This window comes from Calliphora vicina, chromosome 4, assembly GCF_958450345.1.
Source record: "Calliphora vicina chromosome 4, idCalVici1.1, whole genome shotgun sequence".
Taxonomy (NCBI): Eukaryota; Metazoa; Arthropoda; class Insecta; order Diptera; family Calliphoridae; genus Calliphora; species Calliphora vicina.
In genome coordinates, this window is record NC_088783.1 from 74,163,182 (window position 1) to 74,189,271 (window position 26,090).

The 26,090-nt window shown below is 30.4% G+C and overlaps 1 protein-coding gene across 1 annotated transcript in view; it reads right to left on the reverse strand.

Annotated features, from left to right (window-relative positions):
* The window catches only part of dpr14 (defective proboscis extension response 14), a 175,712-nt gene that overhangs the window by 107,276 nt on the left and 42,346 nt on the right, over positions 1–26,090 (reverse strand). Inside the window, exons 2-3 of the mRNA XM_065509806.1 lie at positions 17,692–17,769; positions 15,993–16,225 (exon numbers count right to left, since the gene is read on the reverse strand). Of these exons, the coding sequence (XP_065365878.1) occupies positions 15,993–16,225; positions 17,692–17,767 (309 nt within the window). The 5' untranslated portion in view covers positions 17,768–17,769. The remainder of the gene's footprint in view (positions 1–15,992; positions 16,226–17,691; positions 17,770–26,090) is intronic.

Consider the following 26,090-nt stretch of genomic DNA (forward strand, 5'->3'; position numbering starts at 1 on the left):
TTCTTGATGTGTGATTTGAAATTAAAAAAAATAATAAAACATCAGAATATTATTATATTTAGATGAAAATACACATTTTTTATAGAATTTTACAAATGTAATTAGAGATTTAATTTGTGGAATGGTCCAAATAGGCCCTACAAATGATCCAAGGGCGGCGCTATGGAAGCTCAAAGTAGGGTACCTTCGACATGTAAAATATTTAAACTCGTGCAATTTTTTTGTTTCCCATCCCATTTTACATTTTTGGAAAGCGCTCGGCTAGGCTCTCTTATAATTTCCGAGTATATGTATTTCAAAATTGAAATTTTTAAATTTTGTCATACCTTTTAAAAATATAGTTCGTACATTTGGACGGAAGGACTCGAATTTTTGTTAGTTAGATATCTATATTACTAATAACATACGATAGATTTCAGAGCAATACCCTTTTTTATTAAAAATAAACTTTCTTTAAGAACATATAACAATTTTACAGTTTTCTGTAAGGTATCTTTATGGAGAACATTTTGGTATAAAAAGCCCTATTTTTTTTTTATAAAAATTTCAACTTTGGGACACATATTCTAAAAACCCAAAGCTGCGATCAGAAAACGGAAAGCAGATTTTGAAACCTTGATGTGTTCTCTATTAATCCCCAAAGTATTTTCCCAGCCCCGAAGGAAATGTGGATGTTATGAGCAAAATTATAAAAAAATAGAACTTCTGGGATTTTCCTATTTTTAGGAATTGCGGTATTCCCTTTGACCTTTTGACAAGTTTTTTACACTTTGTTATTTAAAACGACAAATTTTAAAAACGTTGAAAGTTTTGTTAATAAATAAAGATTTTATTACACACTAGCTGACCCGGTGCGCTCCGCCACCCCAATTAGAAGAAAGAAATAGTACTACCAAGTCTCACTTTGTGAATCTAATTGAAAATGTCTAATTTCATATATCTGGGACCATTATTATAGAAAATGCAAAATGTGTTCCTAATTTAAAATTTTTAGGTTTATTATTATAAAATATTCAAAAAGTACCATTGCAATATGAAAATAGTACCATTCGCATTCACTAAACCATAACCCGTCAAGTTTGAATTTTAGATTTGTATATCATTTCCTATATTATCAACTAATTTTGTTTCTATAATACATAATATTTAATAAATTATCACAAAACCGAAACCGCGGTTTTGAAATTCTTCGATTTTTTGGAAACTCTAGGTCCATTATTATAGGAAATTCAAAAAAGTACCCATGATAATAAAGAAAAAGTACCACGAAGTATGCCCTTGAATTTTCACTCATTTGGGACCATATAGCCTAATTTCATATTTCTATGTCCATTATTACAAAAAATTAAAAAAGTACCATTAGAATAAACAAAAAGTACCATGAGGTATCCGCTTGAATTTTCAATCACTTAGGACCATATACGCTTAATTTCATATTTTTATGTCCATTATTACAGAAAATTCAAAAAGTACCATTAGAATATAGAGAAAGTACCATTAAGATAATAAATACCCTTTTTCGAGATATCCATTGATAATGGACATTTTCCTATATTGGAGGTCATTTTGCTAAGAATATTTGTAATTTTTATCAAATATTTATAAAGCTAAAACTGAATCTGAGACGACACAAACAGGACTAAAATTGAATAACGCCTTCCAAAGTTGTTCGATCCTAAACATTGCTAGTTTTTCACAAAAATACCGAGACGTTCATCTTAAAAGGGCTATAAAATATGAACAATATATATCATTTATATTCATCTTCTATATGGGGCATTTCATGTCAAGTGAACCAACTTTTGAAATCGATGTCTTCCGATCGGGATGTAAATGGCAACTTGGATAGTAATTCAGACATAATTTTTCAACAAGATCGATCGAGAACTCTCTGAGTTAGAGGGTGTCAAAATTTGACATTTTGGCCAAGCAGGTGTTTTTTTAATCCATGTAACTTATTACCTATTGTTTTTAGCAAAATATGTTCTAAATAGTTTGGATAGCTCTTTCTTCAATTTTTCGAAAAAAATATTTAAAAAAATAAAAAAAAAAATTAATATTTTTTTCCGAAATCAAAAACTCTTTTAGACTTTTTTTTAAATGGTCCCTTTTTTTAAATAAAGCTTAGATATTTTCCTTGAAGACCTATCATCCCACTCACATCCTACTAAGCGACCAAATAGGTCTTAGAGGAAAATACCTAAGCTTTCTTTTGAGAAAAAAAAAAAAATTAAAAATGGGCCCATTTTGAAAAAAGTCAACAAAATTTTTGATTTTGCCAAAAATGTCAAAAATTGTATGTTTTGAGTCACAAAACTTTTATTTTGATAGATACCGAAGTCACATCCCACTAAGCGACCAAATAGGTCTTCAAGGAAAATATGTAAGCTTGGCAAAAAGTTCGATTTTGCAAAACAAAAGTCAATAATTGTATGTCTTGAGTTACAAAATATTTATTTTGATAGATACTGAACTCGCATCCGACTAAGCTTTATTTTAAGAAAAAAAAAAGAAAAAAGGCCAATTTTGGGAAAAAATTCCAAAAAGTTTTTTAAATTTTTTTTATTTTTTTAAATATTTTTATCGAAAAAGTCAAGACAGAGCTATCTAAACTATTTGGGACACATTTTGCTAAGAATAATAGGTAATAAGTTACATGGATAAGAAAAAACACCTTCTTGACCAAAATGTCAAAATCAGAGTGTTCTCGACCGATCTTGCTAAAGAATTGTGTCTAAATTACTATCCAGTAGAACTAACCTTGGTGCAAATTTCGATTTCATCGAGTTGGTTCACTTGCCATGAAATGCCTCATATATATACAAATTAATGTATTGTATGTTTATTAGTTTGTGACTAATAGGAGGTTAAACCACTACACCGATCCCCTTGAAATATGGACTGTATGTTCCTCTATATCTGCTTTTAATTAAAAGTTTTTGAAATTATTTTATGTACGAATTATTCTGTGTAACACTCTAAATCCTGTAGATACCTTTCAGGTAAGGTACTATGTAGTACGTATGTTAGGAAATATTCTATTTCTATAAGTATATAAAAGTGGATGTTAGAGTTTATACGATTTTTTTTAGCAAAATAAATTTTATAGGTGTATTCCACTCACGAATATGGAAACTGTCAGCAATTCCGCACACGTTTCAACACAAAAAACATTGAAAACAGCATGTGATTTTGGACCATTCCAGTCAAACAAACGTTATGATGATGATGTTCTTGTTCTTGCAAGTATGTAGTTGTATTTGACGTGGCTGATGTTGACGGTGTAGTGCCGTGTTGTACGAGTAGCAGTAGTAGCAGCAACATCAATAACCATCAGTGTTGCTACTAGCAACATGCATCAACATAAACGGTATTACCACTCTATTTCATAGACTACAATACACTAATACATACTTACGTACGTACAAAGAGGGAAAATGATACAGTTAAGAGGCCTTCCTAAGGGCCTTATTTTGCTGACACAAGGTCCCTCAGCCGAATTCCAAAATCATGTTAATTTAACACGTTGTCTCATTGGGAACCAATGCGTTTCTTACTCGATTCTGGTAGCGGGCTGTTAGAAGGCCTACTTAAGAAGGCCAAAATAACATGTCGTTGGTGTCCATATCATCCAATTCTGGCCAAAAGAATTTGGTAATCATCGATTTATAGCGTTCGCTTTTGACAGAGATGGTCAGCGAATTCAACAAATGTGGTTTCAAGAATTTTGATTGTATCAATTGTCAAAGTTCAAAAGTCCTTATTGGAAAAACTACTTCAGGTGAACTTCAAAACATAATATTTTTTAGATGATTTTTGTAATAAAGATCGCAAAATAATTTTTGTTATAGAGAAAAAGAATTGCAAAACCAGTCTTGTTTGAATAAATGTTTGTTAGACTTTGTCTTGCAATGCAGTTTAGCATTTTTAAGAAGGAAAAGCTAAGTTTTTCTAGTTCAACTTCTGAGAGAAGGCAGGTAGGTCTCTTAAAAGGCCTACAAAGTGAAACCCTAACATTTTGTTCCCGCTGGCTGCCAGCATATTTAAATTTTATAAATAAATCAGCAGCGCTGTACAACTTGTAAAAATAAATGTTTGGAAAAAAACATAAAAAACAAAAGATCAACAGGGTTATTGATTAAAAATTTATCAAACTCATTGACCAATGGAAAAAGTTGCTTTTTTTTTTGATTATTTTTCCTTGGTTGAAATTTTCCTCAAAATAAATTGAACAGGTTTCTGCCATTATATTGCTCAACAGATTTTCTGTGTGTATGTTACCGTTCCCATATCTTAAAGGCAAAATGTAGTTAATGGAGTTTGTACAATCATGGAATAATTTCGCTGATGCTGGCATTTCATTATCCTGTACTTTGATTGAAGAGAGAACAGGATGTTTGTTGAATGGAAATAATGTAGATTGAGGTATTTTTTTTTGGTTTGGTTGTATGTATATGCAAACTATCAAAGCTAAAGTACAAAATTGATTTTAAATGAGAAAAGTTAGTGGTTGATATCTTAAATATTTGGTATTAGTGGCCATAAGCTTATTTTCAATATGGTTGTTTTATCAGATAAAGTGTTTGTTGAAAGAATGTGTACGAAATAGGAAATCAATTGGAGTATTGATGAAATTAATTTTTTTTTTATGAGAGGAAAAATGTAGATATTTACAAAATTGTCAAAATTAGGTTACATGATGTCACATACCAAAACTAATAATGCAATTTAGCGTTTTAGTTTGTTAAAGGTTGAAACAAACAAAATTAAATAATTTTTAGTCATATTTATCTTCCAAACTACTTGTGTAATTAAAATAAAATGATTGAGTTTGGAAGGATTTTATCTCTTAAACTGGAGGCGAAACAGTAAATGTTTTTTCAAATTTTGTTCACGATAGACAATAATAAAAGCTAATAAAAGTAAATTTCAATAATTTATATTCTTGAGTGATTTTTGGAAGTGGGAATTATATGGGATCTATGACCAATTATGGACCATGAAATTAGGTCGTGTGATTTATGTTTATATGAAAGTTATTTATGTGTATAGGAGACTAATGACGTTAAAGTGATTTTCGGAAGAGCGTCTTATATGGGAGCTATAACTAATTACGTACCGATTATAATACAATTTGGTGACATGAATTCCGTATACATATATAGAACTTATTTGAAATGAAAATTATGTAGATACCTATAAAAATTTAAAACTTATGACCGATAAAGTCCAATTTCGGGAGGATATTTTTATGGGGCCTAGGTGAATTAAATAGTGAATGTATTGTATTGGGAATATAAAAACCGCTATATTTCAAAAACGCGAGCTGATTGGAAAAGAAAATGAAATTTCCAAAAAAATTTCTTGATTCAAATAAATCCTATATTTGGATTAAAAACTAAAATTTTAAATGTTGCTATTATTGGTTAGCGTGGGAACTGTTAACAAATTTGTTATTGTAAAATTATAACTTCAAAATATTTAATTTCAGATTGTTTTCCTCTGTTGCTTCTTTACGATTTAATAATTTTAATGTTTTAAGGGCATTGTTAACCCTTTTATATGTCATTTAAAAATTTTTCAAGACTGCAATGTTAGTCCTCTAAACCAGTTTTTATACCCTTCACCTTCGTGAGAAGGGTATATATAAGTTTGTCATTCCGTTTGTAATTTCTACATTTTTCATTTCCGACCCTATAAAGTATATATATTCTGGATCCTTATAGATAGCGGAGTCGATTAAGCCATGTCCGTCTGTCTGTCTGTCTGTCTGTCCGTCTGTCTGTCTGTCTGTCTGTTGAAATCAGTTTTCTGAAGACCCCAGATATCTTCGGGATCCAAATCTTCAATAATTCTGTCAGACATGCTTTCGAGAATTTTGCTATTTAAAATCAGCAAAATCGGTCCACAAATGGCTGAGATATGAGGAAAAAACCAAGACAACCTCGATTTTTGACCTACTTTTTTACCTATATCTGGATTACTAAGACATTAATATAGACAATATGGATATCTAATGATAGATATTTCAAAGACATTTGCAACGACGTATATAAGACCATAGTAAGTTGGACCTACAATGGGTCAAAATCGGGAAAAAAATTTTGAACCCGAATTTTTTTTTTTAAAAAAAAAATTTTTTAAAATTTAAAAAAAAAAAATTTAAAATTTAAAAAAAAAAAATTTTTTAAATTTAAAAAAAAAAAATTTTAAAATTTAAAAAAAAAAAAAAAATTAAAATTTAAAATTTAAAAAAAAAAAAATTTAAAATAACAATCGAAAAACAACTGGAAAAAAAGTTAAATTTTGTTTACCTAAAAATATTTAAAATTTTGAAGTATAATTTGGTGAAGGGTATATAAGATTCGGCACGGCCGAATATAGCACTCTTACTTGTTTTTACTTGGACTTTGTTAGCTAATGATAAAATCTAAAGAGAACAAGTAAGAGAGCTATATTCGGCTGTGCCGAATCTTATATACCCTTCACCAAATTATACTTAAAAATATATATTTTTTTAAATATTTTTATTTAAACAAAATCAAAATTTTTTTTTTTAATGTTTTAAAATTTTTTTTTCCAAATTGTTTTTTAATTTTTTTTAAAAAAAGTTTTTTAAAAAATTTTTTTTTTTAAATTTCTTTAATTAATTTTTTTGGAAAAAGAATTTATGACAAAAAAAAATTTTTTAATGAAAAAAATTCGGGTTAAAAAAAACTTTTTTCCGTCGTTGCAAAGGTCTTTGAAATATATATCATTAGATATCCATATTGTCTATATTAATGACTTAGAAATCCAGATATAGGACAAAAATAGGTCAAAAATCGAGGTTGTCCTAGTTTTTTCCTTTGTGGACCGATTTTCTCGATTTTAAATAGCGACCGAGCCGGAAGAATTTCGGAGATATTGATGTATGAGTCATGTATGTAAGTTATTTGGGGGATTCGGAAAGTTGATTTCAACACACAGACGGACATGGCTATATCGATTCCGCTATCTATAACGATCCAGAATATATATACTTTATGGGGTTGCAAATGAAAAATGTGGAAATTACAAACGGAATGACAAACTTATATATACCCTTTCCACTCATGGTGAAGGGTATAAAAAGACTATTTTTATAGCAAATTTTCAATATTAGATACTAACCATTCTATATTCGGCTGTGCCAAATCTTATGTACCCTTCACCAAATTATACTTTGAAATAAAAATTTTAAATATTTTTAGGTAAACAAAATTCAAAATTATTTTTAAAATTTTTTTCTAAAAAAATATTAACACATATGCAATATATTCTTCCCAATATGATGGTGTTGGGTATAAAAAGGAAATAATTAATATATATTTTTTTTCAGAACCGAATCTATTAAATATTCAGCAAACTTTTAAATTTTAATCAATGGAGAGATTTTAAGATTTTCATTTTCATAAAAAAAATCAAATAATTTGTGGTGTTTATTCACTTTGAGGCTCTTTGTATATGTCTTCCATATTGCTTTGGCATCGTGTAAATAAGAGTTAAAGATTTACAAGTTAAAAACTATAATATTTTTTTTAAAGTTACGGTTCAATACAAAATATTTTTGTAAAACATTGCTACATACTTTGACCCAAAACTCGACGCGATTTTGCTCAAATTATTATTATATGGTTTTTAGATGATGGAGAACAATTTTAGACATCGATAATCACAAAAGGTCCATTATAATGTACACAGAGCAAATAGATTCGTGATGGCAACCGAATTTGTTGCCAATCGAATGATTCTAACTTAGTGACCGAATTTTACAGTTGTAGCTACAAAAATTTAACAAAATTTGGGTTGCTTTAACCGAAATTCTTCATTAACAACTGACTTTCTGTTGACAGAACCGAAAAATTCTATGTGTGCAACCGAATCATTCGATTGGCAACAAATTCGGTTGCCATCACGAATCTGTATTCTCTGTGTACATATTTTGATAAAAAATATACTATGATTTTCTGATATTTATATAGTTGCACGCATGATACAATAATTGTAGAAGGTAGAATCACTAGGGAGAGTTTTCAATATTTAGCCTTATAATGTCAAACTTTGATTTTGATTTTTTTCATATTTTTTTATATTTTCAATTAATTATATTTTCTTTTGTTTGACATTACAAGAATTGTATAATTTAGAATTTATTTTCTAGTGGGTGTACCTTATGTTATTGTATCATGGTTGCACGTATACTTAATATTGTGAAAAGAATATCACTCATACGTAGTGTAAAAAATTTGTCATACGAAAAAAATATTGGAATTATTAAAGTTTTTAAACTAATTCTTAACATCTGCCTATATTTCGAACAGTTTGTTGATAGTGGATCAGAAAATGTTAATTTGATTTTAAATTTGCAAAAGTTGTTAATAAATATGTTTTTTCTGCTTTCAAAATGCAAAATTATTTGTTTAAACGAGTAAAGAATGACTTCTTAACTTAATTTTTAAATTAATAAAACAATGTTTATAAACATAAAAAAGTTTTTTTTTTACATATATTTCGCAGTCAATTATGATTTGTTTGTAATTTGTTCTTTAATCCCACCAGTTAAAACTCAAATGAAAACATTTGTTAAAGTTTAGTGCCTTTAAAGAAAATAAAAACTTGCAACCTTTAATTAAGTTTTTAAGCCCTCAGCAAATGGCGAAGATTTTGATTATTCAGTTTATTTTTCCATTGTTTTTATCATATTTTAAAGTTCAAAGTTGCTTAGAAACAGCTTGATGGTACATTTCAGATGTAACATGTTACAAAACTGTTGCAAAACAAAGTTATGATGTTGCTGCTGTCGTTTGTATGTTTGTTTATTTGTATTTTCTTGTTATTGTTATTAACTACATGGTAAATTGTATGTACATGAGTATAAGTGCCGCTACATGTTTCCTAAAATATCTAAACACGTGCAACGGTACAACTACAGCTAAAACTACATAGAAATATTTATGTACAAATAAGAATAACAGCAAAATATTACATAGAAACACAACCTACACTTAAACATTTTATGAGCACACACACTCAAATATAGGTTTTTGTATAAACATTAGTATGACCCAAAATCTAAATCTTAACGCAGGAATATGAAGGATATTTTACTGAGTTATTAGTTATTACCTGTCATACATTAAGCAAATACAATCTTCACGTACGATTTCTAATGCTTCAAGTTATCGTAATGGATCCATTTTTCATCGCAAGTAACGATTTGCTGCAAAAATTATTTTCTTTTATAACGTTCAATCATTTCGGATTAAAATTGTTGCTCCCAATGATATTGGAAGCTTTTGTTGAGTTTGATGACAATCTTCAAGAAGTAATGCCTCCAATTGTTGGCCTTCAAATTTTTTTGGCTGAGCTGGGCAATCTTTGTATTCCGTGTCAGAATCACCAATTCTGAACTGAAGAAACCATCTCTAGCATGTTGAAACCCATGGAACACATTCACCATAAGCTTTGGTGAGCAATCTTTATGCTTAAGCGGCACTTTTTTCAAGTTAAAGAAGTAAAGCAAAACTTCCAGCATATGACGCTTTGTTGGCACAAAGTTCGACACATTCGAAGCAAATAAACCTTGTTGTTTATTTGATGGAAAAATCAATAACTTTTGTTTCTCCTTTGAAATGGCACCAGTCTAATGTACATGCTTTAGATAATTCTACTGAGATTGTTTGCTAAACAAGTTTGAGTTTTCTTTAGAGAAATTTTTGATGTTTGTTTCCTTAAGAATTTTGTTGCTGAATAAAACAAAATATTAAAAAAAGATAAACAAAGATTCCAAACAATAAAAAAAATATTTTATTTGTGGAATGATTAACGAAGCGATTTAATATCTCCATTAGATTGTTTAGCTAAATTTAACTCTGTTGTGATTAAAATGAGATTATTTAATGTCTTTTATGGTTTAAAAGATTTTAAATAAAAGGTGTATTTTGAGGGAGATAAATATCAGATAGAGAAATAAGGGTTATGTTACTTGCTTTAGATATCCTGCTAAGGGTGTCAATGGGGCTTGAGCACAATACTTAGAATCTGAAATAAAAGACCTAGACAAACTATATCGTAAACACATATTCTGATTTTCTATGGGCTCCGTTCTAGGTAGCCTTTATTTTCACATATTATTAATATCATTGACTTACTATAGCTTTGAAAATGTTATTGATATTAAACAGAGAAAAAATGAGTAAAATCTTAACATTATAAAACTTTCTAGCATATCAAACAATGATCTAACTCTTTATCGATTTAAATTGCCTTAAATTTTATTGTATTCCCTTATTCTATCTATTATGTTAAATGATTTGCAATAAATGTAATAATATTAAAATCTGAGGGTATTAGAAAACGTTGTGTAATGATTTGGAAATACTACACACCCACCTTTATCCTCACACGTATACACATTAGAGTGTCCCTAATAAGACAAAAAAAAATTTTTGGGAATTTTGGAACTAGGGTATATACATATATAAAACTATAGTTAAATATGAAATTTTGTTTTTCTAACATGATTGCAAACCGTGCCGACTTGCGATTTAGTTTTGAGTTGCATTTTAGAGTTGGGTTTATTAGCTCAGTGAAGTGACCGCTCTTTTCAGCTCAGCTCACTGAAATGAACTAGGTCGCTCTTTTAGCTCATTAGCTCAGTATGTTGTATAATGACCATTTCATTTTGAGAATTGCTTGTAGTGAATTAAATCAATTATCAATTATTTCTGTTGTTAGTTGTAAAAACACACAGTCTTTTGACAATTAGAGATTTATGCGTGAAATAATTGATTAAAATTTTAAAAAATAAAATTGTATTTTATTTAAACTAATATTTTTGCGGAAAAAATAGTTAATTTTTTATTATTTCTAATTTCCGATGCTAACCAAATGTTTAGACAATATTTGTTTAGCAGAACATTCACTAACTATAAGGTATTCTTTTACCACAAAATAATAAAATTACCAAAGAACTTAAGATATTAACTGGAATTTGAAAAAGGGAAAAATATTTTGATCTGATAATTGTGATCCAAAATAAAAATGTGACAATAACTAAACCAAAATGAAGATTTTATAAATCTTGTTCCTTAAATTCAGAAATTCTAAACTGTCATTCCAAAAAACAGCGAAAAACCCACGATAGGTCGCTCATGGCAGCTGACAAATGTTCTGTTGATGTAGCAGTATAGTAAAAAAGTGCATTCGATATATGTTTTCTAAAAAAAGTTATTGAAATAATATTGCTAATTTAATTAAGAATATCAGTACTTTGTATTTTTTTAATTATGTGTTTTGTAAATAATATTTTTGAAATAATATTTTTTTACTAATTACATACTTTCAATTACAATTATTATTTTAACAATAACAATTATGTATTTCCCTTTTCCCTTTTTCATTATTTTATTATGAAATTTACTTACAAACTGTAGCAATACTCTTTCTTTATTTCATTCTACATCACCATACCATAAATAAATTCACATTCATATAAAAATTCCTTCATGAAAACAAAAACAATTTGAATAACTCTAATAATTCTTGAAACAAAAATATATACGCGGCAGCATACGATCATATACATACATAACAAACCTACATTCGAATGATCGTTTTATTTTTGTAGGACACAATACTCACTCACTTTTCAATGTTAGTGAGCGAAAGAATGTTACAGAATTGACGAGTAAAGTGAAACATTGAAGATGACAAATTAATATGCTTGTGCAGCTCTTTCATGAGTACTGAAAGAAACATGAGCATAAAACAAAACCGCTCAGTTGAATACGATCAGTGCTGAGCTGAAAAAGCTCAGTATGATGAATGATTCACTTCGCTCAGTTGAGTGAATAGCTCAATTGAACTAGGTCATTCATGAGCTGCACAGCTCTATTGCATTTACAATATAACATTTCGCTATTTTTCCATTAGAACAACTATTGAAAAATTGTACCTTTGACCTTCACGATTTAAGGGTTAACATTTTCCAATTTTAGGAAAACTTTCAGACTATATTTAAAACTACCTGGACTATAATATTCTAAAAAGATTTTACTTAAAATTAATAGCAGTAAGGAAATTGGGCTCGTTCGCCAAAATATGGCCAAAAAATTAGTTTTTCTCGAAAATCGCAGAAAGGCCAAGGTCCGAAAAATATATATTACACGGTAATTTTTCACTGTTAAGGTTCGAAATGGTGTGATATAAACAATTTTCATAAGCAAAATAGAGCCAGGACAAAAATTATCTTTTGAAGTGTATCCTGTAAGCAAGAAAAACTGAATATGGATATTATATTCTTTAAACCAATTTAAACTGTTATTCTCACTATATACAGGAGGGTATTTAAGATTCGGCAGAGCCAAATATTTCTTTCTTACTTGTTTTTTTTTAATATTGGTGTGTACTTTGATTCAAAACTAAAAACTTTAAATAAAAGATGACAAAGAACAATTTTAGATCTTAGGAGCATCAAAAACCCAGAAGAGAAAAATATGGTCAACCCTAATACAATCACTCAAACACATCGAAAATATCCATATTAATTTGGTCTATTGTGTAGGTATAAATGCATGAGTGTATGTTTAGCTTTAGGTTTTATGTGTGTAAATATTTTCCCCGAATGTACCAGGAAACTAGTTACGCATAGATAAGTGCTAGCTACATAAAGCCGTTATTAGTTACTTATCAAACTACTTTGTAGGCTTATAACAAGTGAATGTAATACATCCCCTGATTAATATCAGCTGTTAAATTCCATCAACTTAATGTATATGAGCTAACAGTTTTATTGGTGAACGTACATCCATAATTTTACATTAAGAAAGTAACTACTAATAGTTCATTCTAACTTAGTGAACTGTTAGTAGTTAATTTCTGAATAAAAGACACATTTAAGTCTGCAGGGTACTTACACATATGAACAACACACCTTAAAAAGGTTTCAGTAATCAATATACAAATATTTGTAACGTGACCAATAATTTTTTAATCTTTAAATAACTAAATCACTTTTACTTTTAGGAAAACATTTGCTCTTTTGTGCGAGAAAACAAAAATCATGATGGGTAGATAAATTCATTTTTTCCTACTAGAAATGGTAAGTATCTTTTATTTGTCATATAACTTGAGCACTTTGAACAATTTGGGAAAGTTTTGTTAAATTTTATTCAAATTCGAAAATTAATGAGAAACACTTCAACGTCTTTATCGTTTTATTTACTTACATTCAGCAGTATCTATTTACAATTAATAACAGATGTCCGGATGTTTCTTATATGAAGATCGCGACCAATATATGAGTAATATGTCAATTAGGAAACGAAGGTCACAAAATTTTACAATATAATTTTAGTTTTCAGAAAACTAATGTATGTTTTTATTCCTTTTAAAGTGGTTTTCGAAAGTGTATCTATATATAGGTGATATCGTGAATCGATCTTTAATTTTTTTTGTAAATTTATATAAAATCACTGAATTACTGAGGACGTTTGTATGGGTTTCATGTCAGCCTACTTCTTAGGGATGGTCGTCATGTTATATGGCGGACATAGGTGTCGTCAAAGCATTTGATTCAGTATATGAGAGTTTTATCTTTGGAACAATAGAATCATAAGGCCAGTCGACGACTACATAAAACATGCACAGAGAAAACAGATTCGTGATAGCAACCGAATTGGTTGCCAATCGAATGATTGGTTGCACACATAGAATTTTTCAGTTCTAACAACAGAAAGTCAGTTGATAAAGAAGAATTTCAGTTGAGGCAACCAAACTTTAGTTACCCCTTCCAAAATATTGTAGCCACAACTGTAAAATTCGACAGAATCATTCGATTGGCAACAAATTCGGTTGCTATCACGAATCTGTTTTCTCTGTGTGTATACACTACATTTCATATCAAATTTTCAAACGATTAATGGAAGTCGGATCATTTAGTTTTAACCAGAAAATTTTGTTGTGGACAAACTGATACATAAACTTTCATCTGAGATTGGAAGTAAGATTATCCAATACTTTTGGTAAAGAATTGGTCATCTGAGCTTCTGCACCACCAACGTGTAACAGGATCAACGAAAGAGAGAGAGAGGTCTCAATACTACTTTTGTGGAGAAAAGACAGGTAAATAAAAAGATTGAATAAAAGAAAGCAAGAATGTGAATACGTCTATCCCCGTATCAGCTATTGACCTAACACTTTGAGAATCTTGATGTAAGCCTAGCCAATTCTAAAGAGGCCACATATGAATTAAATAGGAGTGGTGATCAATGCAGCAGAACGAAGTTTGTTAGCTCTTATAATTTTCCTCTAATATTGGTCCTGTAACAGCTAAAAAAAGTCCAGCAAACAGACCGAGTATCAAGCGGCTACAATCGAATGAAACGCATAAGTCTGAGGGTGAGCTATTGAAACCTTCAACTAGCATGACGGTGAACAGTGTCAGGGTCATCGGATGTGGTACTGAACAGGCCTTAAAATTCTTCACAAACTGCATCTGAGGAGTTCACTAACTCTAACAACACAATCGTTCTATTGAAACAAGTCTCTTTTTTAAAGCCATTGACAGCATGGATCCTCCACCTACTCTGGGGGATAAAGCTATGTTAGCACTAATAATATGTTAGAACAAAGGTCTTGGCAATGATGAATGAGAAGTTCTCTGGATCAGAATTGGTTCATAATCTCTTTGTCGTTTGTTTCCTCTCAAGGCATAGTGAAGTACAGCATGAATCAGATTCAACTAAAGCCTCAGCTATAGATCCAAAATACCTGAGAGTGTTACAATTCATGGAGAAGGAAGTGATTCACTTGGCCATAATCCAAGAACTCTGGATTGTAGATAGTAAAGTTCACGACGTCTGGTTACCAAAAAAAATGGGATCCTTTCTCCAACCTACGAATTTAAAGTAATTTCTCTTTCATCCAAGTTTAGCTCGGTCTGAGTATTGCGGTTACGATTTTCGACAAATACTGTTGGTGTTTCGGCAGACAAGCCAAGAAGCTTCGCAGTTTGAGCAGTAGAAACTGGAATATAAACAATCATAATTCATCAATCAATTGTTTAATTTTTCATAGTATTATTATTAAAAAACAAATCTAATTGAGTGATCTCTTCCACATAAAATTATAATTGGGTCATAATACTCAGCAATTTGACTTTAACACATGTATCCCTTAACATACATAAACTAAATTCAGTTTTACTCATAATAAACAGTAAATAATCCAGCTTAGCTTATAATTTAAACTTTCCTTATAATTTTCTAAGAACGAAAACAAAAAATCCAATCATATCAATTTTCCTAAATGCTTTTTTTTTGTTTGTTTGATTTTTTGTCTACATTTGCCAAACGAGTGTTTAATCTTACAAAAACATGTTACATCAGGCGATTGTTATTATTTGTTATGGAACTAAACAATGTTAAACAGAAAATTGATATCGAGTAGTAAGTAGCATCCTTCCAAACCATACAACTACTATTATTTCTATCAATTTCATTTTTCTATTCTTCTCATAAAATTTTTTGTTGCCTCAAACAGATGTCTATTTATCATTGTTCGTTAAAAATGGAGATGAATGATATTGTATTAAATGGCAATGGATGAATTCGTGGATAGTGACGTGGATATGGGATTGGCAGACATGTGTATGTATGTATGTACAATAAAAAAAGATTGACAAAACGATTTCTTTCGTTTTAATAAAATTCTAGGAACTATGGTAGGATAAGTAGTTAAAAGGGTATTGTTTGGTAGAGTGAAGGATGCAAGCTGGATTGCTGTTAAACATTTAAATGAATATATTGCCTTAGTTACTTCTTAAGTATATTAACAGAAAATATACAAGTTTTTAACCTGTATACTCTCTTACATATGGTTTTTACTCTTTTTAAACTGCTCTGCTTTAGCTTTCTTCGTTGTTTAAAAAAAAAATTCCCTGTAACAATTGAAATAAATAAAAGACTTACTGTTTTGCCTTGCAAATCATTGACGCGACAATGCAGGTAAACATTTGCTCCCAGTTGTGTGCTCACATTTACTGTTGTAAATGGATCAGCAAAGAAGGGAAATGGTTCATGTGTGGTTGTTTCCGTTATCTCTAGTTCCTCATCTTCCGGTGTGTCTGTGAAAGGTGATGAGAATTCTTGCCAAAAGTTCTTCGGAAATGTATCAAAAGGATCACCAGCCCGTGGTCGTTTCACTAGAATGGAATTAAAATTAAATAAAGAGTAAATTAAATTTTAAAATTTAATATAAATATTAAACTTTAATTAAATGGGAATTATTAATTAAAATTTAATGCCATTTTCATGTTTGTTTAAGTTATTCATCAATTCACACAATTTTCTTATTTATTCATACATGCACACAAGCAATTAACAGCCCTGCAGTTTTAGGTACCCTGCAGTTTTAGGTACTGAATAAAGATTTTCTTCATGGACCAGTACTCAGGATATGACCCCTACTCATGCAAAGTATTGTGTTGGAATTAAGAAAATATGTTATGGGAAGAGGGGGTAGAGTTTGTGGACATGAGATTTGAACATTCCTACATTAAAAACAAGTAAGAAAGTATGGTCGGTCAAGCCCGACCATATAATACCCTACACCAAGTAAATGAGTAAAAATATTTTTCTTTTAAAATATCAATAATTTATATTCGTGAGTGATTTTCGGAAGTGGGCCTTATATGGGAGCTACGACCAATTATGGACCGATCACCATAAAATTAGGTCGTGTGATTTATGTATATATGAAAATTATTTATGTTGAATTTTGTGTATTGGTTGAAGCACGTTAAAGTGATTTTCGGACGCGGGTCTATATGGGAGCTATGACTAAATATGGACGGATCGTAACAAAATTTGGTGACATGAATTTTGTATATATAAAACTTATTTGGAGAGAAATTTGTGTAGATACATGTATAAATTAAACAATTATGACCGATAAAGTCCAATTTCGAGAGGACATTTGTATGGGGGCTAGGTGAAATAATGGACCGATTTCAGCCAATTTCAATAGGCTTCGTACTTGGGCCGAAAAAATGACATGTACCAAATTTTATCGAAATATCTTCAAAATTGCGACCTGTACTCTGCGCACAAGGTTTACATGGACAGCCAGCCAGCCAGCCAGACGGACATCACAGAAAATGATTCTAAGTCGATCGGTATACTTTAAGGTGGGTGTCAGACCAATATTTTTGGGCGTTACACACATCTGCACAAACGCATAATACCCTCCCCACTATGGTGGTGTAGGGTATAATGACAGGAATCACTTCAGCGAGAAGTTTGTTCCACATACCTACAGTACGGCTAAGGACTGGCCAATAGACCACATTGAGACGTGCTCTTGATGAAAAATGTGAATTATATAAAAATCTGGGGGTATCCCTAATTTTATCAGAACATATTCCATTCTAAATAGTACCGACAGAACAGTGAAACGCTGCCCACATTGAAACTTCCAAAAATTAGTCCTCTCTTCTAAAATTTGGAAAATACGGCCATGAAGATGGGAGTCACAATGAAAAAGTTTTCTCTTTGTAATTATTTCAAGACTTGACATAAAGAAACACTAGTAGCTACAAGGCAAACATTATCACTATCAAATTTAATAGTTGAAGTTTGTGTTTGTTGAAACATAAATAAATATACTTACAGGGTGCTGAACAGGATACAAAATGCTGGATTGCTGAATAAACAATGGCAAATATCCAAATTGTTTTTGATTCCATATCTAAATTATAGAGAGAGAGAGAGAGAAAGAAAGAGAAAATTAGAAACATATTAGATTTTATATTGTTATAACTATATTTATAATGTATGCATTATTTTAGATAATTGGAACAATTTAATTAATTGAAATGTACACAATTTGTGGAATGGAAAAACGTTTTACTAAAAACACTTTCACACAGATATAAAAATAAACAATATATATTAAATACGAGGTCAGCGTTAGAAAGTAGTGTTTATGATTTGTTAATAATGATTTGTTTTTAATAACTTATGTGTCATTTGGAAGGGTAAATATCGGTAATTTATCCTCATTTGTTATTGAGCATTATAGTGTAAAAAATAAAGCTTTTTTTGCTTCCAAAATGTCGAATTTTATCGAATCGTCATATGAGGAAGTTTTTATTTCCTTCTTAAATTTGAAAAAAGTGCCGCTGAAGCACACCGATTGGTCACCAAAACCGATGGTTAATGTATTCCATCGGTTTTAGCGTGCTATTCAGAAGTGGTTATTTTGACACGGAAGACAAAGATTACCCAGGCTAACCAGAAATGTTTGAAGACCAAGAATTGGAGGCATTACTTTATGAAGATTGCTGTAAATCTCAACAAGAGCTTTCAAAATCAAAGCAGCAATTTCAAAATGTTTGCAGCAGGATTCATCCAAAAGCTGGGAAATTGGGTACCATACGAATTGAAGCCGAGAAAACTTGAAAAATGATTTTGCATGTCGGAAATAATGTTTGAACGCTATAAAAGAAAATAATTTTTCACGAAATCGACTCCAATCGTAGCCAGTGCCAAGTAACCATGGCGCTAGGGTAATTCTCTGTATTTGGAGGGAGGAAAAGGGTCCTAAGACTAAAACTGTCCAAACTGATTCGTTTGAAGCGAGCATTGCGGCGAGACACGACATCATGACAACGCTCGGCCACATATCGCAATACCTGTTAAAAAGTTGTTGGAATGAAATGGTTGGGAAGTTTTGCCTTACCCGCTTTATAGTCCAGACCGTACCCCGTCCGATCGATGCGGAACTCTCTCTGAAATACGCTTCACTATTTAACAGAGTATCCTATATTGACTTGATTCAGGTGTGATCTCAGTTCCATACGACCAGTACGACCTATCGCAAATTTTTATTTAATTTTCGAAATCGCTCCATACTCTTTTCATAGGAGTTTCAATATAACGATCTTCCCCCTGACTAGTCGTCCCTATGGCAAGTGTACTCTGCAGTGTTTGACATGATTATTAAATGCAATCTTCCTGAGAACAACATTTAATTTATTTTTTCAAAGTCGACGGTATCTAGGAAGGAGCCTTTCCTGAATGGCTCATCTGCCTTTTCATTTGCCATGATTGCCATACTATGTCCTGATAAACTCCCAAAGAAGAAAATAGTATATTAAATACGACTGATTCCCAAATCTCACATCAAAATGATCCATTTAGATCAGTCACGGATCCTGTTGAACCATTTGGGGGAGGAAATTTGATAAATAAAGTAAAATTTATTTTACATTTTTATATTTTTCTTTTATCATTTTTTGTATTAAAACTTTTCGGGTTTTTCGCCTTCCTTTACGCATAAGAGATACAATTGGAAACCAATCTAATTACTATTCCATACAGATTATTTGAGTCTGAAATGACCAGACAATTCTTCACCATTAACTCAAGATGAAACTCCAAAGCTGAAATCTGAAGATATTGAACTGATATGCGGATAGATATGAAAATGGAAGGGGACTATTGTAGGACGTACGGAGTCAAGCTGAAGTTATTGACTTCAAATCAAATTATATGCGCTGCCTGATGCAGTAAGGCAATCGATTTAAGTGGCTGGTTATAAAAATCGACAATCTAGAGGATTTTTTTCTGCACAGAGAAAACAGATTCGTAGTAGCAACCGAATTTGATCACAATCGAATGTTACTACCTTAGTGACTGAATTTTACAGCCGGGATAACAAAAGTTTGGTTGCTTTAACTTTCTGTTAATAGAGCCGAAAAATTCTATGTGTGGAACCGAATCGTTCGACTGGCAACAAATTCGGTTGCTACTAAGAATCTGTATTCTCTGTATGCTTTATCAAAGGACTATATACGACATTGTAGTAACATATTCCCTAAATTTTATCACTGAAGTGATTCATAATGTAGCCATTGTGGGACTTCGAGTGGAGGTGAGCAATATACAATAGTTTTCCAAACTAAACTAAGATATTTAAACAACTATAGTTTACGTTTTTTGATTTGAAATTCTGAATTCAAGGAATGAAATTGAAAATTACACAATGCGTAATACACATTAACTGTAAATGGGCTATACATCTACTAAAAAAATAGACATGATATGTGTAACTTAATCTGATTCACGAATATCTCTACTTAACAAAAAGGGTTTGAATAATTTTAATTTTAAATTCATTTAGCTTAAATCATTATTAATGGAAACCAGGAAAAATTTCAAAATTTTGTCAAATTAAAAAACTTAACGAAACTTTATTTTGTAAACTAAACGAATTTGAAACATTTCTATACAACATTCCTTTAGTTTTAATAAATTTAAATTAAAACCAAGAAAAATTTAAAAATTTTGTAAATATAAAAAACTTAACGAAACTTTACTTTCTAAACCAAAAGGATTTTAATTATTTCTATACTAAATTCACTTATCTTAAGTAAATGTAAATTGAAACCTGGAAAAATTACAGAATTTTGTGAATTTAAAAAACTTAACGAAACTTTATTTTCTAAACCAAAAGTATTCAAATCATTTCAATACCACATTCGGTTTGCTTTAAAAAATCTAAATTAAAACCAGTGAAAATTTCGAAATTATGAAAATTTAAAAAACTTAACGAAACTTTATTTTCTAAACCGAAAGGACTTGAGTTATTAAAATTTTACAATCGTTTAGTTTAAATTATTGTAAATTAAAACCAGTGAAAATTTCGAAATTTTGAAAATTTAAAAAACTTAACGAAACTTTATTTTTGAAACCAAAAGGATTTGAATAATTTCAATATCATATCAATATGAATTTGGAAAATCAAATTTACAAATCTAAAGAACTTTTCATCCAAACCCCCATATACTATCGAAATTACTAAACAAAGATGTCCATCTGTCTGTACATGGAAAATTATTTCCATGTCTATGTCGTTCTTGCTAAACAATCAACCAAAATAGATTTATTTTGTTGCCAAAAATGTTTTGCTCCATTTTGCTATTGTTGTTTTTTGTTGATGCCATCTTGTATTGTGTCTTGACAATTGATTGAAATTTATGGCAAACAGTAGATACATATTTATTTTTATTAATTTATGCATACATGATTTTATAGCTAAAATTTAATTAAATTGAATTTTGGTTCATTTAGTTATTTTGAATTTATTTAAAGGACTCTTTTAAAGAGCCTTTTTAGTTGAATATGTAAGTATTGCAACAATTTTGTTAAACGTTATGTCAATAAATTGTTTCCGATTGATTGGTGTTTAATTTATAAATGGAGTTTAATAAGTAATTTTAATGATTTGATGTAATGATATTTTTTGACATACATTTCGTAACAAAATACCAAAACTTAAGTCAATATATGAGTTTTAAAGGCTAAATTTTATACTAAAATTCCACACATTTTATGAAAAAATTCAAAAACAAGCATGGTCCATTGGTCCATGGTCAACAATAACTCAAATAACATTTTCTATTCCAATGAAAAATTAAGTTATCCGATGTGTTTTTAGTTTCCATTATCTAAAAATCCATTTATGTTAGTAAAATAACTATCTGCTCATAAAAGTTTTACATTGAAAAACCTCAAAAATAGAAGAGAAATATTTAGTATTAAGAGGAATAAATTTTAATAATAACGGATTTGAATATTGTAAATGAATATCCCTTTCTACTCTATTAACACACACAGAAAACAAATTGGTTGGAAAACGTTTACTATTACGAAAATTTTATAAAAGTAACCAAAATATTATTTTCATAACTAAAAATTCATAAATTCAACAGTTTTTCCGTATTTACAGCTGCGGAAACATAGCTATAATGGAATTGTGGTTACTACAATAGCAACATTAGTTATTGTAATCAATTTGTATTTGGTTAAAATAAATTCAACGAAATCGGCAGACACAACCTAATTAAATTCTCCTCTTAGTACTAAATATTGGTTTTTGCAATCATAAACTTGTTTGTATTCAAAGAATTTACGCTTTAACTATATTTTCAGTTGTAGTTATTAATAAATTTACGAATTCTATGTTCCCAACCGACAAAAGATTACGTAAACCCAATAATGTAAATTTGTTTGACTTTTTTAAAAATAATAAAATATTAAAACACAAATAACTTTAAATCTGCAAATGTTTACATAAAAAATTAAAATGAGTTAAAAAAGAAACTAATGTGAATTCGCTCAAGATAGCGGTAGGTCTTCTTTGGAATTATAAAGGGTAAATATGCCTTTGTATATGTATGTTTTTTCAAAAGATATGTATTTCAAAAGATATTCAGCTTGGAATGGATTGGATTGGAACGGAATGGAATATGTGGAATCTGTGGTAGATTGCAGACAAAAAATGATGGAAATCTTAATGGAATGATTTACTCCCTGACGAATAATGTCCGAAATAATGGTAAATTGTAACATATTCCTTAAAAATCATTGTTTAAACAGTTTTGTAAATTCTCCTCAGGAATTCTATAAAAAAATTGATCCAAGTGAGGATCGTTTTGAAAACCTACATCATTAAGTGCTTACATATGCATTTGTACAGAAGCACATAAACGCTGTCTTTAGAAACATCGCGTTCCATTTTCGTCAGCGTTATTAAAGGGTAACGGTTATACTGTTAAGAGAAATGTGCATTTATGCACTTGTTGAACATATTATTTCATTGTCTCATTTGCCTATATCAAGAAACTCTAGCTGTAATTATAATACCTTCTTGAAATATTTCCATAACATTTTTACAGACATTTTCCGATAAATTTCGAAATATTAACTGTTTGTTTACAGATACCTGTTGGCGAGTCAATACTTTACAAGATTATAAATCCATTGTGGAAGGTCGTTTTGCTGACTGTAGATTATTGAAAGTTTTACATTGTATATACTTAGTTTGACTTAATTCCTGATAATGAAGGTCCGAAATGAAGGTAACATAACTTATGACTTTCAGGAATACCACATGAAGATTCTACATACATCAGCCGCTTTGAGAAATTACCACATTTTGCCGATGTACATAAAGCTGCCATAAAATCCATGTTTTGCTGCCAAGTTTTTAAATTTAGCTGCTTTATTGATTTTCTAATAGTATTTACGTATTCATACATGTATGCATTTATTTGCAATTGTTCCCCTATTAAACTTTAATAAAACATGCATAACTTTACAAAATAATATTTTTTTTACTTGGGCTGTCCTAATAATTATATATTAAATTTGAATATATTCCAACCGAATAAGTTTGTTATTAGCAGTTGTGACTATCAATATATTCAGTAACTACAACTGAATTATGTGATAGTACATGTAACCGACAGAATTCGATTGGCGACAAATTCGGTTGTGACAACGAATCTGTTTTCTCTGTGCAGCTTTGGATTTTATTGCTTTATTATTAATTGATTACAGCAAACTTTTCCATAAATAATTTTACTTGTAAATAATCATTATCATTAAATTAAAATAAAATGATAATCATCACCATGTGCATTCAACAATCATGTGCAGGATTTTATCCATTTTAATATAACAAGCCATTTATTATTTTAATACCTATAAACATTAAATTCATAATTATTCTGCAAGGATTGAGCTTGTTATCAATATTATTGATTTATTTATTATATATTTTTATTTGCTGTTATTGTTTTTTGAATATAAGTTTAGACTTGTAATTAATATTTATAATTTTGTGTAATACTCTTGAAAAATGAAATAATTAATTTAATTTAAAATATATAAAAATTTAATTCTTTGAAATATATTTAATATGTACTTTACCCATAGCGAATTGATGGAATGGTATATTTTGTTAATTAACTGTAACAACTAAACAGTTGCATTAAAAATATACAGTAAATATAAAAGTTTTGTTAGACAATTAAATGTAAAACTAATCATTAAACTAGTATTTTGTGATCATAAAAAAATACATTTATGCAATGGAATTTAAGAATTTAATAAAGGTTTAGTTTAGACTCAAACGTAGGTCTTAACAGAGTCTAAAGGTAGGGTCACACAGGCCGTAACCATTTTAGCTCAATCGATCGAAAATAATAGTCGCACGGGTGAGGCAAAACTTCCCAACCACTTCATTCTAAATAGTTTTTACCAGGAATTGCATAATGTGGCCGAGCGTTGTCATGATGAAATATTACGGTTTTATGTCTGGTTGCATATTCTGGAGGTTTTTCTGCAAATGCTCTCTTCAAATTAATCAGTTGCATTCGGTACAAGTTTCCTGTGATGTTCTGGCCAGAATTCAGCAGCTCATAATATATAGAACCCATTTGCTCCTACCAAATGTAGATAATTACATTAGCGCCATGGATATTTGGTGTCGTTTCGACTGGCTGACGGGGCTTCAGGGATTCATTTTTATTGCAAGTAATGATTCTGACCAAAAATAATTTTGTTTATATCATTCAAGAATCATTTTGGACATGCAACATCGTCTTTCAATGCATCTCGGCTTCAATGCGTATGGTATCAAATTTCATTGCTTTTGAATGAATCCTGCTACTCACAAACGTTTTGAAATTGCAGCTTGAGTAACTCCCAATGATTTTGCAAGCTCTTGTTGAGTTTCACAAAAATCTTTATGGATTAATGCCTTCATTTCTTGGTCTTCAAACTTTTTTGGCTGCCCTGGGTGATCTTAGTCTTCCATGTCAAAATCATCACTTCTGAACCCAAGAAAACATCTCTCGCACGTTGATACCGATGAAACACATTCACCAGTGAGTTATCGGTGTGCTTCAGTGGCACTTTTTTCAAATTAAAAAAATAAAGCAAAACTTCTCGCATATGACGATTCGTTGACATTTTCGAAGCAAAAAATAACTTTGTTGTTTAGACTATAATGTTCAATAACTAAGTGAGAGTAAGTGACAGATATGTACCCTTCCAAATGACATAAGTTATTAAAAACAAAACTCGCGTTTATAAAATTTAGCCTTAATCGTTGGCCTTTATAATCCACATTTAGCCTTAAGCGTAAGTCTTTATATAGTAAAAGTTTTGCCCCAAAAGTTGGTTTTTATATTGTCTAGGTATAACCTCAATCGTTGGTCTTTGTATTGTCTAAGTATAGCCTCAAGCGTAGGCTGTTATATAGTAAAAGTATGATCCCATCCATAGACCATTATATAAACTCAATCGCAGGTCTTTATATAGGCTAAGTTTAGCCTTAGTCGTTGGTCTTTATATTTTTTTGTATAACCAACACTGAACAACACCCAGGATAATATGTGTACAATAAATTCCGACGATGTTCTAAAGTATAACCGGGTAACAGTTTCATTACCTATAAGATCAACCGCCCTTCTTTGAACCCGGTCCAGCACCTCAAGACTTGACCTTGTAGCTCTGGCCCATATGTGGGAATTATGTTCCATTTTTGGACGAATGAAGGTTGTGTATATGACACCTTCAAGAAGCCCAAGTACCTAAAAATTTCCTTCGAAATATCGAATATATAACGATTCCAACGGACGTCACATCTGAAATTCCAACAGTTGTGTTACCCATACGATGAAGTGATTGTCGTGAAATCTCAGTGTCAATAGGCAGCACTGAGTTTTGAATGCATTGAAATTAACTCGGTTCAATTCACCCCACCTGGAGATTATTATAAGGTCACGATTTATCGAGTCACGCATATTCATTCTGGAGAGTTTTTCCATGGTCGAATGAATATGAAAGAATATTACTATCATCAGCGAAAGAATAAATTGGATTTGAAGTGATTGTTAGTAAATCATTCATGAAAATTAAAAAAAGGGAAGGAGAAAGAACAGAGCTGTGGGGGACTACAGACTCAATATGAGTTTCTGGGGGCAAACACCATCTATTACTACCATTATAGTACGTTCCCGAATGAAAAGAGGAAATTCAACCTCGACACCGGACGAGCTTAATTTCGAAACTAGTCTATCAATGCTTTCGAAATATCGAGTAGTCGCACTCTCTCCCATGCGGTGTATTGAATGACACTACACTGAGGGAAAAACGACGTTGCAAAATCGACAACGGTTGGTGTCATTTTGACATCATACGGTGTCACTTTTTTTC